The sequence below is a fragment of the Phasianus colchicus genome, chromosome 6 (genome assembly GCF_987193195.1).
Source record: "Phasianus colchicus chromosome 6, bPhaCol1.hap1.1, whole genome shotgun sequence".
NCBI classification, from domain to species: domain Eukaryota; kingdom Metazoa; phylum Chordata; class Aves; order Galliformes; family Phasianidae; genus Phasianus; species Phasianus colchicus.
The window spans coordinates 15,455,736-15,472,825 of NC_143441.1; the positions used below are offsets into that span (position 1 = coordinate 15,455,736).

The window sequence follows — 17,090 nt, forward strand, 5'->3', positions numbered from 1 at the left end:
AATCCTGTTTCGCTTAGGTTTCTTTTATCTGAAATAAAACGTAAGGAATTTTTGAGTTGAGTTGTATTATTGTTCTCTATTAGTTCTGCAGTACTTCCCAAAAAACTTTCAAACACTGGAAATGCATCTGGATAAGACTTCGTCTCATGTCATATGAGTAGTTATACTAACTGAAAAGATCTGGAAAAGATGTAAAAAGTTTTTATCCTCAAAATGATAAATGTTTCAAGTGATTTGCATCTTTCTCATACCTTTGTAAGAAGAACCATTTGGGCTTTATTATAGTCATTTCTTTCCTTTTTAATACAGTATATGCAGCTAAATGATTTCTACTCACAGAGTTATATCTAGTTAAAACTATTGTGTATTACAAAAGCTTTTTAAAAAAATAAAGTTCCTACAAAGAACAATAAATACAGTTTTTTGCAGATACAATTTTTACTTAATATTTTATTCTTGAAATTAAAAAAAAAAAAAGCAAAATGCATTTTTGATTTCTTGTTAATAACTTTCTCAGTTCAACTGATGGATATATATTTGTTTTCGTATTTGTACCATTTAGAAATATCTCCATACCCCAAATTTTTCGCTGTTAAATATATTCAGATTTATTATCTTTATGGACTTAACCATACTCATGTACAGAATTTGGATCAAAAACAGAGCTACAGCTACCAATTGGAGTATTGATATTGAAACGTAATTATCAGCGTGGTGGTCTTGGTTGAGGTTTAGCGTATAACTCCTGTTTTTTGTTTTGAGTATCATAAACCAGGTTTACCTTTAAACATTACTTAGGTAAATGTATTTGTAAAGGTATCTTTTCAGTATCTAGCCCATTATATGCATACCTAGCCAGCTTTTATAAATGTGGATGATCTGTTTGATTATATTTTGGAAAAATACTGAAAATACTGAATCAGAATAGATAAGATTATTGTGTATATTTAAACGTTGTATGATTTAATCTGGATAATGAAATAGCTAATTTGTGCTGGCAGTAGGCACTGGCAGTTTTGTGTAGCCCATAGTTTTGAACTAGCTAGAATCCTTTAGTGTACAGTTTGACGAGTTTCATCTCACCTATTTAGGCTTTTTGGTGGTTTGATACTTGACATCCAAAGGAAAGCACCTTTTTTCTTGAGTGACTTCAAGGATGCATTAAGCCTGCAGTGCCTGGCCTCGATTCTTTTCCTATACTGTGCCTGTATGTCTCCTGTAATCACTTTTGGAGGGCTCCTGGGAGAAGCTACACAAGGCAGAATAGTGAGTACAAAAAAAAATGGTAGTGGCCAGGCTTTTAGACCTTCAGAGGCAAGTCACTGTGTGCATTTGTCTCGTTTATTTATACTTGTATTTGAAGAATTTACCCACAGCACTTGATTAGCCTGCCCCAAAGCAGATCTTCCCCAAAAGGTAGTTGCTGTGGAAAATGTGGGGAACCCATGTGAACAGGAGAAGATGCACAGTGGAGGTAAAAATAAAATAAAATTATAAAATAAAATTTAAAAATGTTTATCCTGCCTTATTGGAGAGTATCTTCATGAATTGAGAAAGGGCATTGCCTTCTTTTTGGCTACTTGAATAAAATGAATGAATAGCAGTAAAGGTACACTATCCCACTAGGCCTACTTTAGGCAAAGTCAGAGGCTCAAGGTGGATGGCCAAGAATATGTACTGGCCTTGAGTAGTAGGCCTATGAGGATGATAATGCCTACAGTGTTTATGGGTAGCAGTCAATTCTGTATTTAAACAATGGACAGGATATGTATTTACTTTCACCAGTGGTATGTTATCAATAAAAATAAAAAAGAGATAAGTCTCAAGAGCCAAAAATACTCTTCACTGAAAGTAACTTGGATATTAACGATAAACTTCTGGTACTGCTACATTGGCAGTGTGTAACACCCAACACCTTTTTAACCAAAATGTTCGGTTGCACTTCAGGTTTTGGAATGAGGAAAGAGTACTTATATCAGCAACGTTAATGACTTATAGTTTGTGTTAAACGGCGTGTGAGTAAACTAGTCTGAAGTGTATTTTCTGTTTCTAAATCTATTGCAAAGAAATAAGGCTCTGTCCTTTTGGGGAAAGGAAAGGGTAAATTCAGAAATGTCCCTTTACAAACTTAAAATTCTGGTGAAGTTTACAATGCTATAAAATTCTTTGTGGTACTTAGACCAGATTTTAAACATGTACTCAATTAAAATTTAGTTAACCTTTATCAATTTCAAGTAATGTAGCTGACTCGAATATTTGTTTATTGATGTATTTCTTCAAGCTGATAGTGCACAGAAAAAATGTGATTTACTTCTGCATTTGTTATTTCTGCCACTGTAAATGTAGGGATGGTTTTTCTTGTGATTATCTAAATGTTGATGTAATTTATGAATGTACCCCATATAATTATGAAAATATTCTCCTTTTAAAGCTTGATTCTTAAATACCTTCTTTCTTTTAGCTATCTGGAATTGTTTGCGGGTTTGTTCCTGCCTTCAGATTCTTGGTGTGCATCATTGAATATAAAACTTAGTTACTGCACACACATGTTCAAGCACTGTAGCTGACACTGTAAGGTACACAGTTTGTGTTTGAAACTTTTCCTCACATTCCCAGAGGTCATCACCTCCACAGTATTCCTGTCCCTGCCACCTTGATTGACAGCCCCCAGGTTAATGCATTGACTATGCCAAAAGCAGAGTTGAAAGGCAATAGCTAAAAAAGAGATTGTATTTTTATATATGTATGTATATATATATATTTCTAACATAATGAAAAAAGGATGCATGCTTTTTCATTTTTAATAGCCCCAGTTCAGCAAACACCTATTTTAGATGTTTTTCTGAACTGGGCTCAAGTTTGCATAATTTTTATTTTCTTAAGCTCATGTTGTTACAAAGTAGCAAATGAATGAAAATTCCAGAGCAAACCCCACAATTTGTGATGTATTAATTTTCATAGTTCTAAGAGGTATATTTAGATATTTTACAGCAACATCATTTTAGGTTCTAGAAAGCCCTGTCTTTCTCTTGAGGTACATTATAACATTTCCTGCTAAAAATAATATTTATAGTAAAACGTTCAAATCAAGAACTAAAATACGTATCTTTCTTCGACTAAAAGAAATGCATTACCAGGTGGGACATTGGTTTACAGCTCATCTATTTATGGTGTCATGTATACAAAAGCCAGTATTGTTCAGTAATTTCCCCTGCACCACCTTGTCGATTTTTTGTTTTGTTTTGTTGTTTCGTTTTGTAATGCTTGGCTGACTGATGCAAGCTTGATGCAGCACACTGTGCCATGTTTTAGTACAGGTGTGTTGTAATATGTATATATATTTAGATATATTTATTTTTTTACAGGGAGAGAGAACTTTTTCCATATACTACGTATTGACTAATTTTGTTTTTCAATTGGTAGTAGTTGTTGGTATGTTTTTCCTCTTTAGTTAGCAGGACTAGTAACTTGTTCTCATGGTTTTGGATGGCTTTATATTTCTCAAGAGCAAAGCTTTCCAAGCCTTTTGTCCTTGGTATTGTTACCACAAAACAGTGTTAACAGTGTCTCAAACATTAATATTAATTGTAATATTTTTACATCTTGTCTTGTTTCTATGTAAATGCATCTTAAAAATGTATTTATGCAGATGTGATGCTACGTGCTAACCTGAAAGGCAGCATAGTCAAAGTGGTTTCTTTTCCCCTGAACAGAGTGCAATAGAATCCCTCTTTGGAGCCTCGTTAACTGGGATTGCCTATTCTCTCTTTGCTGGGCAACCTCTTACTATTTTGGGGAGTACCGGACCAGTTCTAGTATTTGAAAAAATATTATTTAAATTTTGCAGGTAAGTAGTGACATTGGCATTACCCTGATGAACCGTGGAACTTAAGAGACTGTTAGATAACCATAACTAAAAACATATGTTTTGAAAATAGATGACCATGAAGATACCAAGCAGCAGCAAGAAGCTGAGCTGTGCATGTGGTTTGGCAAAGCTCTGAAGCACTTACCTAGTGGGAACGCCAGTGGTGAAGTGGGTGGGACTTAGTCAGAACTTAGTTTTCTTCTTTTATGTGGGAATGCTGGCTTTGATTCTACAGGGCTGGACAGGGATTGATCTGCCCTTGAGGAAGAACTATCCAAATTGTTCTGGACAGAACAACCTCATGATGCTTCCTGGGAAAGGCAGCAGCACCCTCAGTCCTAGATATACTTTGCAGTGTTGTTCAGCACCAGAGGAAGATAAAAGTTTCCACTTTCTTCAAAACTAGAATCAGGGATGAGTAAAGTTGTGAACACCTGCTGAGCTTGGCCTCAGTATCCATTTTCAAATAGAATATGATAACAAATGATTTTAGACTCGGTTAATTACTTTATTTTAATTTCTTTTATACAGGGATTATGGGCTTTCCTACCTCTCCCTACGAACCAGCATTGGTCTGTGGACTGCATTTTTATGCATAGTGCTTGTAGCAACAGATGCCAGCAGCCTTGTCTGTTACATCACTCGGTTTACTGAGGAAGCTTTTGCAGCGCTTATATGCATCATATTTATTTATGAGGCATTAGAAAAGCTTTTTCATTTGGGAGAAGTGTATGCCTTCAATATGCACAATAATTTGGATAGACTGACTTTGTATTCGTAAGTATCAAGATCATATCTGTGAGCACAATACATAAGGGAAATGTGTATTGTATAGTGGCATATCATTTATGAAACTGCAGTGTGTGCCTCTTAGTGGTAGGGCAGGAGGAATGCTGGGGGTGGCAGGAGCATGAGAAATCTCTGAAAAATTCTATTGAGGGTGCTGTGGAATTGAAATTTGTGTTAGCTATGTGTGGTTTAAAGGGATGAGGGGTCGTGACAATGCCTGATTTATCTGCAGCTTGATTAAAGGTCAGCTTACGTTCCATTAGCTATGCAGCAGTTTTGCCTTGCCACTTCAGGAAATCATGACGGCTTCCCTCGCCTGGGTGGGGATTATTTCCAGGCAGCAGAGGCATGGAGCTGTGCTAAAACAAGGAGTTAACATATTTAAACACTGTTGCTTTCTGTTGCAATTATGAAGGATATTTGACTTTTTTAGAATTTCTTTTTCTATTTTTCTCCACTCTATTATTAAAAAACAAACAAACAAACAAAAAAAAACCATCCACTTTTAAAAAATTTCCCGCCTTAGTAGAGTTACTGTTTCTTTTCATCTTAATAATTAGCAGTAAAACTATCAATTCATTTAAGGAATGCGGTAAGCAAGCTATTTAGATGCACCTTTTTTCATATTTGATTGATGTGGAAGTTGTGCATCTTATCTACTTTTTAATGTGTAGCTGTTCTGTTTCTGAATTAAAGTAGTTTGCTTACACCATTAAATCAGCATTAAGTAACTGTCATACCATGTTCAGTGTTTTTTTATTTTTTGATGATCTGCTGCTTTCTTTTGCATCTCAGTGTACATTTTTCAAGCTTAGGATATCCTTTTATGAAATTCATTAAATTGAATCGAGAGCTTACACTTGACAGAAGGAGAGTCTGCTAACCATTAATGGAGAAAAATCTGCACAGTTCACATAGTTAAAACCAAATCAGTCAAAGCTGTTCCTTGATTCATCGTCAATGCGTAGTTAACTGTCAGATAATGGTGTATTTTGGTTCCTAGTTGTTATAAGGTGATATTTGAATTTTTGTCTTATTTCACATACTGCTTCACATGCAATGAATAAAATAAAAAATCCAAATGATAACAGTTTCACAGTACGTGAATAAAGTATGCTCACTTTGTTTTCAGGTGTTAGTCTGTTTTAACAACTCATCTGCTAGTCAATATCTTATTTCTTCTAATTCTTTAAAAGATTTATGTCAAGTTTTTTGTCCCATCTGTAAAATCTCTTGTGTGGTCACTTCTTTGTGACTCTCAGCACCTCTTCACCACCTCCCCACTTGTAATCATAGTTCATTTTATGCTAGGAGGAGACTTGTACTTTGCTTCTTTCATACAATACTGAGATTAAACCCTGGCTATGAATGTATTTCTAGTTTATGTGCAGCGCCAAATCCTCACCCTGCATTGGGGCATGGGAAGTGTGGTGTACAGAAACCTCCATCCTCAGTGCCGCTCCCAAGGGGCCCAAGGTCCTTCTGATTGAGGCCCATTTTTTTTTTCTTTTTTTTTCCCTCCCCTGCCTTGAAAACTTTCCACATGATGCCATGTGATATGGGATATCCTTTCGGCCATTCCCTCCTGGGCTCCTTGGGTCCTCTGCTGTGAATGGCCATGGCTCTGTACAACACTGCTATATAAGCGTTAGTGTGTCGTCAACGTTGTTTTTCTCCTAGAACCAAAACACAGCATCATACCAGACACTCTGAATAAAAGGACTCTGTCCCAGCTGAAAATGAGACTGCACTTAAAAGCATACCATTTGGTTTGTTTTTTTTCTTTCCTTCCATGTCCTCAGATGTGTATGTTCTGAGCCTCAGAACCCCAGCAATGAAACCTTGAAGGCTTGGGGGAAGATGAATAAATCTGTGGAAACTATTGCATGGAGTAATCTTACAGTAACTGTGAGTATCTAAAAGACAGATATCTGTATCTGTCTCTCTGTTTTTATAAATACATACAAAACAAAAACTAAGTCTCACAACACATAATACTTGTGTGGATTAATATTTCTTATCTGGTTACTTTTTCATAGCATGGATTGTTTTATTTAAAACTGTATTTGCAGTTCTTTTATTGCACCCATAATGCTAAGCAGTCATTGTACTGTTTGGGATAATTGATTTTGTGACAGTAAATACTAGTATCATAAATGGTTGCTTAAGATAGCCACGTGAATACTGGTGGCGGAGCAGTCTTCTTCCTGAAGTGCAGATGAATATGATGAGCAGAATAAACAGGAGATAATTTCCTTTTATTTCCTGGAAAGGATGGATAAATATTTTTAAGAAAATGCAAAGGTAGAAATTGAAGTTAAAATGTGCTAGCAGGTACACGTCTTTAGATCACGTTAGACATGGGTATAAAAGTGTGTGAGAAAATACTTAAAACTTGATTGGATATAAATAATATTTTGGAAAATTGAAGGTTAAAAGAAAATGTGTTTGCAAGAATAAGCGTGGAAGCAGTACTTTCTGAGCTGGATATTTTGCAGCCACATCTGGTTAATCCCTTGGGTGTGATCAGTCACCTAAGCATAGATGTCTACAGCCACTTTGTATATCCTAGCATCTGGTCTACACCTTTGTTTAGTGTAATTTGCATTGACTATAGATTTAGTGTTGAATTTGCTACCTGTATGTGCCTCTTTAAGCCTTCTCCAGATATTTAAAATGGCAGTAAATATCCATGTATGGGCTCTGCTGGTGTCTGAATCTGGGGGCTTACACTGAAATTAGGATGTGTTTTGCACAGCAAAAATACTATTAAAAGCCTCAGTGTTATACTAGAATTTTACCTGTTGTGTTTTCTGCATGTCACCTGTCCGTCCCTCGTCTACTGTAATTACCCAGAAAGGCAATGAATGTAGTATTTAAAACTTATTTTATATTCTGTTATTTATTTTATGTAACTTTACTTTCTCTTGAACAATTTTATTTTTCTCAGGCAGAACTGATCTAAAATTTTGTGGTGCTTATCATCAAATTCAATTCTTAGTCGGGAGAATTTTTTACATAGATATAATTTACTTATTTTCATAAACAAGCCTGTTTAAAAACTAGGCTGTCGAAATATTGCTTCCAGCTTTGTTGGCTCCATCTTTCCTCGTGCTCTGTGTCTGCTTCCCTTTGCCTTTCAGTGAGCCTTTTAGATAAGGATGATTTGAGTTACTCTTTTTTACTCAGTTCTGTTACTTAAAATATTTTCCCGCTACATTAGAATTTTTTTTGTCATTTGGGATTAATCTAATTTTCTAAGAATCCATTTTTCCTTTAATCATATCAGTATAAAACTTGAGAATAGGGGGAAACTGAGGACATCTCGTTTTTATGTTCAGCAAGTTGAAAGTTGATGGTGAATAGTCTGCTTTTCCTGAACATAGTTCTCAGCCTTAATTTATGTGTTCAGTCTTTTGATGCCTTGAGAATAGAATAGAAATGAGCTGAATGCAATTTAAAAAAAAAAAAAAAAAGTTATTTGGGGCTTTTTGAGATCCTAAAAAAGATGGATAATTGCTACTGTGACTGTTCTGGAACAGACAGGTTTTTTTTGGCGTTTCAGGATGAGGTACTGATGGAGTAAAGAATTGCCACCATCTCCAAAAGAAGGTTTTTATATGTATTTGCTATTGATAGGTTATAAGTTTGAGTATATTAAATGACTAAAAATTTAGAAATTGAAGGATTTTTCTCTCTTTGCAGGAATGTTTAGAATTTCATGGTGTGTTTCATGGATCTGCTTGTGGCCATCATGGACCATATATTCCAGATGTTCTCTTTTGGTCTGTCATATTATTCTTTACAACGTTTTTCCTCTCCTCTTTCCTTAAGCAGTTCAAGACCAAACGCTATTTCCCAACTAAGGTAATTATAATTAGAGGTGACTGCTACTTTGTGGTAAATGTATTAGTACAGAATACATTAATATGGCTTAGTAGGGTTGAATTTGTTTATTTTGCTTCAGAACTTTGTTTTGAGAGTATAACTTTAACTGTATTTCCTCTAAGATAGAAAAGGAAATGGTAAGCAACACTTTCTTTAAATTCAAAAATTTAAGATATTAAAGAAATCAACTGCTGAAAATTCAGTACTTAGTATTCTTTCTTGTCATTGTAACAAAATCTTCTGAATATAAGAATATCTGAGCATGCCTGTGTTTCATACTAATAGCTAGTGGCATCTGGAAGGATTGTTTTCCCTGTTCCTTTGCCTAGTCGTGTAGAATAATTGGTTGCTTTTCTCCAACGTGATGATGTCTGAACTGTGTTGAGTTGTTCCTGAGGAGGATTGCTGTTTCTAATAGAAGGCAGTATGATGATAGTCCTTGGGCTGATCTATACGATATATTTTTACTAGGCAAAATAAAGTGGGCAGATCTTCTCTGGACCTTACCTTGTACCTACAGAGTGTTCCTAATTCTTAACAAAGTCACCTTCGATAACCTGAATTTGTTAGAAAATATCCTTCCCCTATAAATTGGACATCAGATGTATTATTATTGATTTTTGAACAATTCAGTGGTTTTACTAAATTAAGCTGCAGGAGATTAGTTGTGATGACCCCTCCTCTCAGATGAGCTGAAAGGACAGAAAAATGAGGAAGAAGTTAATGTGAAGCAATCTGCTTTTTGTACTAGATAACTTTAAATGGGATTATCAGATGAACTGTTGTACAGAATATTCAACTTCATGCTATGCTGGCAGGCAGCTTAAATTTAAAAATAAAAATAAAATGCATGTAATGTTCAGTGATGTAGTATAATATAAATAGACTTCACTATTCATAGAGAAGTAGATTCTCTTTCTGCTGATGTGAATTATAATGATGGAACAACAAGAGTTAACACAGGTTTTTTTCTTTATAGGTGCGTTCTACTATCAGTGACTTTGCAGTATTTCTGACGATTGTAATCATGGTTTTGATCGACTATCTAGTGGGAGTGCCATCTCCTAAGCTTCATGTTCCGGAGAAATTTGAAGTAAGAAATAAAGTCTTTTTCTTTTTTTTTTTAAAAAAAAAGCCTTTTAAATGCTCGCAGCTTCATAGACAATACAACAGTAGTATTAAATAAAAACAGGAATTTAACTTTTTGACTTGCATTGTAGTTAAAGTAATCTCCCCTTTTTGTTCTGAAAAGTGTCTCTCCTGACAAAACATTGCTTCGTGCAGTAGTATTACAGAAAAGTCTGTAGTCTTTAACTGCAAACATGCAGAAATAATGAAATGGAATGGATATTGTATTTTTTTCCATATCATATTCATATTTAACAGTGAGTCAGTCTTTAGGTCAGAGCCACTGGAGGAAAAAAAAATCAAAGCTCGTATTTATGAGACTGTTTACATGTTCACTGCAGGTAATGTTTGTAGCAACAAAATCTGTACTTTGTTTTAGTGAGTATTTGTTTGTTTCTTCCAGCCCACACATAAGGACCGAGGATGGTTCATAGACCCTCTTGGAGGCAATCCTTGGTGGACGCTCCTGGTAGCTGCTGTTCCTGCTTTACTCTGTACCATTCTCATTTTCATGGATCAGCAAATAACAGCCGTTATTATAAACAGAAAAGAGCATAAGCTGAAGGTGAAAGTCTATCCATTTTCATAAAACTCTAGTTTTGTATAAGTCATGTTTATTTTAAATCAGATCCAGTCTAAGTCTGCAAAACAAGCAGCTACTAAATAGATGGGTGTATTGACTAATATGGAGTGACTATAATTTTGCAGGCAATTTAAAAACCTATAACTTCCACATAAATGTTATTTACCAAATAAGTTATAAATCTCACATTATATAAGTAGAAAGTTTATTGAATGATTCGTTTCTTTGCTTGCTTTCACAGAAAGGCTGTGGTTATCATCTTGATCTGTTCATGGTTGGCATTATGTTGGGAGTATGTTCCATAATGGGCTTACCGTGGTTTGTCGCAGCAACTGTCCTGTCTATAAGTCATGTTAACAGCCTGAAAGTTGAATCTGAGTGTTCTGCACCAGGAGAGCAACCAAAGTTTTTGGGAATCCGGGAGCAGCGAGTGACAGGATTGATGATTTTTGTCCTGATGGGGCTGTCAGTGTTCATGACTTCTGTATTAAAGGTAGGAGTTTTACCAAAACACTTGGATTTTCTTCGTGCTTTTGATTTTCTTATTGGGATATAATATTTTGTATTGTTAGTGCATCTTATTAAATTAAGTAACGCATGTTTAGAACTATTATCAAACTATGTTTTTGGTGTTGGTTGAATAGAAACAACCAGTGGAGGGAGGTGTGGGAAAACTGGACAAGCTAAAAGTATAGTGAGTAGAAAAGAAAGCAACCTTTGTCTGTGTTGTATGATTTTCTTGCTAGTGTTTTTTTTTTTTTAATTTCCCAAATGTATTACCAAGAATAGTTCTATAATTCTTATGCGAATATATAAACAGAGAGAGGAAAGGAGTGTGTTAAAGTTACTTGTGCATTAGTAATATAATGTGGCCAGTGAAGCAGAAATCAAGTTCAAGATGTGATAATCAGAAATGACATTGCCTACTTTTCTTTCTTTTTTTTACCTTTTTAAGCTGCTTTTGAGGTCTAAAGTGTAAAGATTATTGTTCAGAGTGTTGTGAAATGAAGGTGAAATAGAGATCTTGCGAGTCAAATTAGGGCCTCTAAATTTCACTTTCTCTAAATTTCTGTCAGTTCAGTGAGCTTCCATTGCATGAACTCCAGCAATTAGGAGAGAGAAATAAATAAATAAAAAAACCCCACAACTGACTTTTGAATGACAAAATAGCAGTTATGCCATAAACTGCATAATTGCTAATATCTTTAAAGAACTTCGTAAACGTCTCTTCAAAGATGGATCACATCTCAGTTCTCAGATAGCTTCTAAGCTATGCAAGAATAGGTGGTGGTAGGAAATAAATCCATGAACATACAGCCATAGTTTAGTAATTCTAATTACAAATTATTATTTGTAAATATATAAGTATTTTATATATATATATATATATATATATATATATATATATATATATAATATATAAAATAGCTGGCCATTTGTACAGGTTAAAGACCTTAGTGATTTGAAAACAATAAGGTGATATTTATAAACAAATATTTAGATCAAACAATCTCTGGTAGAAAAGCCACCAGGAGCTTAGCTGTATAACAGAGACTATCAGAATCAAAATCAGGAATATTAAAATGAATTTATTATTGCTCAAAAGCTGAAGGTGCTGATTGCTGGACCCTGGTGTTTATCCCTTTTTTTAGCAGCTGATTCTTGGAAAGCAAAACCTGCATTTGTTATGGGATCAAGGGTAATACGAATGGGATTACTGCAATTCATTCTGTGAAATACTTTCGTTTTTCACTGTGAGTGACTGTTATTGTTCAAAAGAAGAAAGGAGGAGAATACCTTGAACTGCAGACTCTGTGCTTTTGTTTCATGTGTGAATGTACGCTGACTTCATTAGCATTAAGTTCTACTGAATTAAGTACTAGCATGTCAAATTACATAGCACATGGTAAAGACGCCATCTAATACATGTACATGCATTAATGAATCCCTAAGGCATAGTTTTATTCCATGCTATTTTAAGTTTTAGTGAAGGCTTGATGGCAGCAGTTTGTATTAAGATTTCTTTACTCAGAATTTCAATCAATTTGGTAGCAAAGTAGGCTTCATTTGCTTTGTGTAAGCTGCACATGTTTGATGGAGGTGCCACCGAAATCAGTGGTCAACTTCATTATCTTAATAAGTTTTAAATTGATTTTACTGCAAACTTAGCCCTGAAAAAAAAAAAAATAAATTAGTGGTTACGGTTTCATTTTGTTTCATGCTCTGGAAATACTCTATTAGCGAGGAAAAAAATTAAACTTCATATGACAGTTTCCCTGAAGTTCGTTGTCAGTATAGTTCCTGTCAAATAGCAACTTAAAACAATATTGTTAGCATTAACAGAAACAGTGGTTGTAACCTAGAAAATGTAATCCACGGGTAGTTAAGACTGAATTGCTTTTTTAATCCTGATGACAGCCGTATTTAGCTCTAGGGAAATGACACAGGTCCTTCTGCAGCTCCCAGCTATTTTTGCTCTTCAATGCTGCATTTATTCCTTCTATAAATAGAGCATTAACCTTTGTAGATTTTCACATAAGTAAAATAGGAATTAAAGTAATTTGGTTAACATCTTTCACTAATATGAACTGCTAAGTTGTATCATGTTGATTCTACAAGTAACTCCGTTGGTGTTGTTTTCCTCCGCAGTTTATTCCAATGCCAGTTTTGTATGGTGTCTTTCTTTACATGGGAGTGTCTTCACTAAAAGGCATTCAGGTAAAATCTGACTTTGTGGAACAACTTGCTTTTGTTTAAATGAAAAGGGAAATGTAAGATGTTATTTTACATCAGAGTCAATAAAGTTAACCAGTGTTGTCCGAGTAGGATGTAGACTAATTTCTGCAGTATCACATTCAGTGTTTGTTCTTACCTCTGTTTTCAGTTATTTTGCTTTTATTCCTTCAGTAGTGTAGCTGAATAGTAAATTTTCTGAAATATTCTAAGAAGTCATAGTAGTAATGTTTGAAAGGAACACAAACAATAGAGACCCCATGCCCTTGAATTTTCATGGATTAATTAGGATTAATTTGTTTCTAAAGTTTCATAAAAAAAATGTTCTTTTATTTAAATATTTCCTTCTGGAGAGGAAGAAAATAATTAACTGAAGGATGATTTTATATTTCATTGCAGTTTTTTGACCGTATAAAATTGTTTGGAATGCCTGCCAAGCATCAACCTGACCTGATATATCTGCGTTATGTACCACTCTGGAAGGTCCATATCTTTACAGTTATTCAGCTCACTTGTCTCGTTCTTTTGTGGGTGATTAAAGCCTCTGCAGCTGCTGTTGTTTTCCCTATGATGGTAAGTGATCTATTCTACAAGTTAATCATTTGCCAAGAGTGTGTGCATCATCCAACATCTCTTCAGAATGTGTCTGCTACCTTATGAGGGAAGGGACTGAAAAAGACACAAACTTCAGTAGCTGTTCACTTGTGAAACATGAGAACTCCAGAAAGAAAGCAATTCAGCTGTGAAAAGCTACAAAAGGGGAAGTGATCTAACTTGGCAGTAAGATGAAACTGGTACTAGGAGAAAAGGCAGTACACTGAATGTACTGAAAGTGTGTGATAATATTTATTTCAATGGTTTAATATCAGTGATTCTTTTATGGTTCTCTTAAGGTTTTAGCATTAGTGTTCATTCGCAAGCTCATGGATTTATGTTTTACCAAAAGAGAGCTTAGCTGGCTCGACGATCTTATGCCAGAAAGTAAAAAGAAGAAAGAAGATGACAAAAAGAAAAAAGAGAAAGCAGTAAGTATAAAAATACTCAAACTGAACATGTTGTAAATTAATAGAAGAACACTTAGTGACATTTTAAAATTCTTTTACCCAAACATACATTTTGAAATCCTTTACTAATGAAACTTACTGATTGAGCAACGGTTACTGGCTGTTAAGGACGAGTCACTATTTCAGTGATGTTGTTATGAATTATGACTTCTCTCTGAAGTTAGCAAGCAAAGCAGAATGACGTGGTTCTTAGCACAGCGTATTGTTATCTCTGTCATTCGTCAGGTTTGAAGGTATGTATGGATGGATGGATGGGAAAGAAATACTGAAGTAGGAATCTTGACTCTGCTTAAAGTAGTAGAAAAACTTTACCATATGAAGGACTTTCTCCTTGTGTGTGTATGCAGAATGATGGTTAAAACAACTGCTAGTTGGTATAATGTATAACTGAGTAATAGTCGCATAACTTCTCAGTAAAAGTATCAACTGGCTGTACACCAACTAGCTGAATTTCTTAAGCTTAAAAATGTTATGATCTTAGCTAGATGTCGTGCTTTCAGCTGCAGTACCTACAGAGAAGCATTTTGCCCCATAACCCTATTGAAATACTTTGTCAGTGTGCAAACTTCTTGGTTTCGTCTGTATAAAAAATTTTATAAAATATTTGCTTAAAATTTACAGGAGGCAGAGAGAATGCTTCAGACAGAGGACAATGAGAGCGTACACCTTCAGTATGGAGAAGGAAATGTTTTGAATTTTCCTGTAAAAACTCTAAAATACAGGTATAATAGTATGTTGGTATTTTCTATCAAATGTCATAATTTACTTCATATTCAGTTGGTCATGTGTGAGCTTAATTTTTTTCCTCAAGCTAGTAATAGCCTTGATTAGCTAGTATTAAGGTATATGCCCTGGTGCTATGGCAGTGTGGGGTTTTTTTTGTTTGGTTGGTTTTTTTTTTTTTGGTGGAAACGTCTTTAATTATAAATTTACATGACCATCTTGAACAGATCTGATGACTCAATTTCGACCAGCTGTTCTCAAGGTGAAGAAGCCTCCTTGGTCAGTTTTTGTGGAATATTTGTGTGCTACTGTGCATGAAAAACTGAGTATTAAGCAACTAATAGCATCAGTTGAGCCATGTGTTTACCAGCCAGTTGGATTTTTCAGTGGTACTCCAAATGTGGTGCAATTCTTTGATGGTTTATTTAACTGAATGCTAATTTTTGTGACCTAAAAAAAAAAAAATTGTTTTGCAGGCAGTCTTTTTGCTTAAGGAGGTTAATTTCTGAATTTACATTAGAGGGCAGCAGGGTTATCAGCTTTCTTCCAGAAAAGGAAGCATTGCAGTTTTGCAGCACTGGAAGGTGTTTTGCCTTTGCAGCACTGTTTGGTGTTTTTTGTACTAGAGATATATTCTGGTTAGCTGTCAGGTATTTTACAGCTGTTCAACACACCTGGAAGTTGTGACAAATGAATAGCATGCCAACTTTTTTGTCCAATACTAAAAATTCCTACATTAAAATTCAGGTGTTGGGTCTACCCTGATTCAATTGCAGAATCACCAAGGTTGGAAAAGACCTCCAAAATCATCCAGTACAGCTGTCCAGCTACCAATACTTTTCCACTAAACCATGTCCTTTAGTGTAATGTCTAAATTGGCTTGGGAACAGGCAGCTTTTCAGTTTAGACACACATTCCTGCTCAGTCCTATTGTCTACTCTAAGAGCAGGTTCAATTCAACTTTGAATGAAGTGAAGACTATGCAAAAACATTTAAAATTTTTTTTTAAATTGAGCAACTGCTAATTGCTCTCATGATAGAACTATGAATTCATCAATTGTCTGCATATGTATTTACTATGTATTTCACTGTATTGCAACTTGTGGGGATTCCCAGTGAAAAATAGGCTTTGAAGTGTTTCTGTGGTACTTTGATGTATACATCTGCAGTAGATTCTGAAGCGTAGGCATTGTCTGTAGGGATGTTTAAGTCTGCCTTACCTTTGAAAGGCAAAGGTCAAAAACAGATTTTGAAAGCTTACTGCCTGTGGGACTGAACTTTATTAGGGGAAAAAAAAAGTCAAGACATTCAAATTTCTGCTATTTCTTAATCTGAACTGAGTTACCACTTCCAGAATTTTATTAACATTTGGTTGTTTACTGGAAACAGCTTAAAATAATTTTGCTATATGAATGCCCTAACAGAACTGTATGATTCATTTTATTATTTATAAATATAGAAAATAATTTTCTGAAGTTAGAGATAATTTAGAAATGAGATACCGCTAACAGATTGTGACTATCTGTGACAAACTGTTGACGATATCATGAAGTTAAGGTAGCACTTTAGTGAATTATTACACTTTGAAGTTTTCATTGAAGTACCGTGCTAAGTGATGAATTCAACTTGTGGCTGCGTAAATGTTGAGAGAAGGCACAACTGATGTGATTTATGAGTGACAACAAGTGTAATGTCTTTGAAGGGCATTGAATACTAACCAGAAAGTATGTTTGTTCTTTAGCGTTGATCCCTCAGTTGTAAACATATCAGATGAAATGGCCAAAACTGCACAGTGGAAGGCTCTGTCCATGAGTACTGAAAATGCCAAAGTAACCAGAGCTAACCTGAGGTAGTTATAATTACTCACGTTTTCTAACTTTTGCCATGTCTTTGGTAGCTAATTACTGTACTCATATTTATTGAATATATATCGGATGATAAGCATACATGGTTTATATACGGATTTTTAATTTGGGAGGAACTTGATTTTGAGCTTAATTTTTGCTCTCGGCTCTGAAATCAAACAATGTTGAAGGGTGTTGTTAAGTGCATTATTACTATTTTAATGCTACTTTTAATTTGCTTAATGCAGTTGTATGCTACTCTGATGGGTTTAGGGAATCTAAAAGCTTTATTAGAGTGTATATAAGCGTGGTTGGTCCTGAATATTACAAATGCCAGAGAGAATAAAAGGTAAGTACAGCATTTTCACTGCTGCTTGGATCTTCCACTGGGTTGGTGGGTTTGGATATTTGCCCAACCTAGTTAAGATTTCTAAAAATTAAATTGGCTCAGATAGTATTTTCATTGGATA

General features: G+C 34.9%; 1 protein-coding gene across 5 annotated transcripts in view; it reads left to right on the forward strand.

Annotated features, from left to right (window-relative positions):
- SLC4A7 (solute carrier family 4 member 7) overlaps window positions 1-17,090 on the forward strand; it is an 82,217-nt gene that overhangs the window by 60,667 nt on the left and 4,460 nt on the right. For all 5 annotated transcript variants that reach the window (XM_031590241.2, XM_090142529.1, XM_031590242.2 and 2 more), the window contains 13 exons: window positions 1,092-1,266; window positions 3,714-3,847; window positions 4,400-4,645; window positions 6,460-6,565; window positions 8,363-8,524; window positions 9,525-9,638; window positions 10,077-10,238; window positions 10,498-10,749; window positions 12,906-12,974; window positions 13,389-13,562; window positions 13,883-14,014; window positions 14,675-14,775; window positions 16,518-16,625. In XM_031590241.2, the coding sequence (XP_031446101.1) occupies window positions 1,092-1,266; window positions 3,714-3,847; window positions 4,400-4,645; window positions 6,460-6,565; window positions 8,363-8,524; window positions 9,525-9,638; window positions 10,077-10,238; window positions 10,498-10,749; window positions 12,906-12,974; window positions 13,389-13,562; window positions 13,883-14,014; window positions 14,675-14,775; window positions 16,518-16,625 (1,935 nt within the window). The remainder of the gene's footprint in view (window positions 1-1,091; window positions 1,267-3,713; window positions 3,848-4,399; window positions 4,646-6,459; window positions 6,566-8,362; window positions 8,525-9,524; window positions 9,639-10,076; window positions 10,239-10,497; window positions 10,750-12,905; window positions 12,975-13,388; window positions 13,563-13,882; window positions 14,015-14,674; window positions 14,776-16,517; window positions 16,626-17,090) is intronic.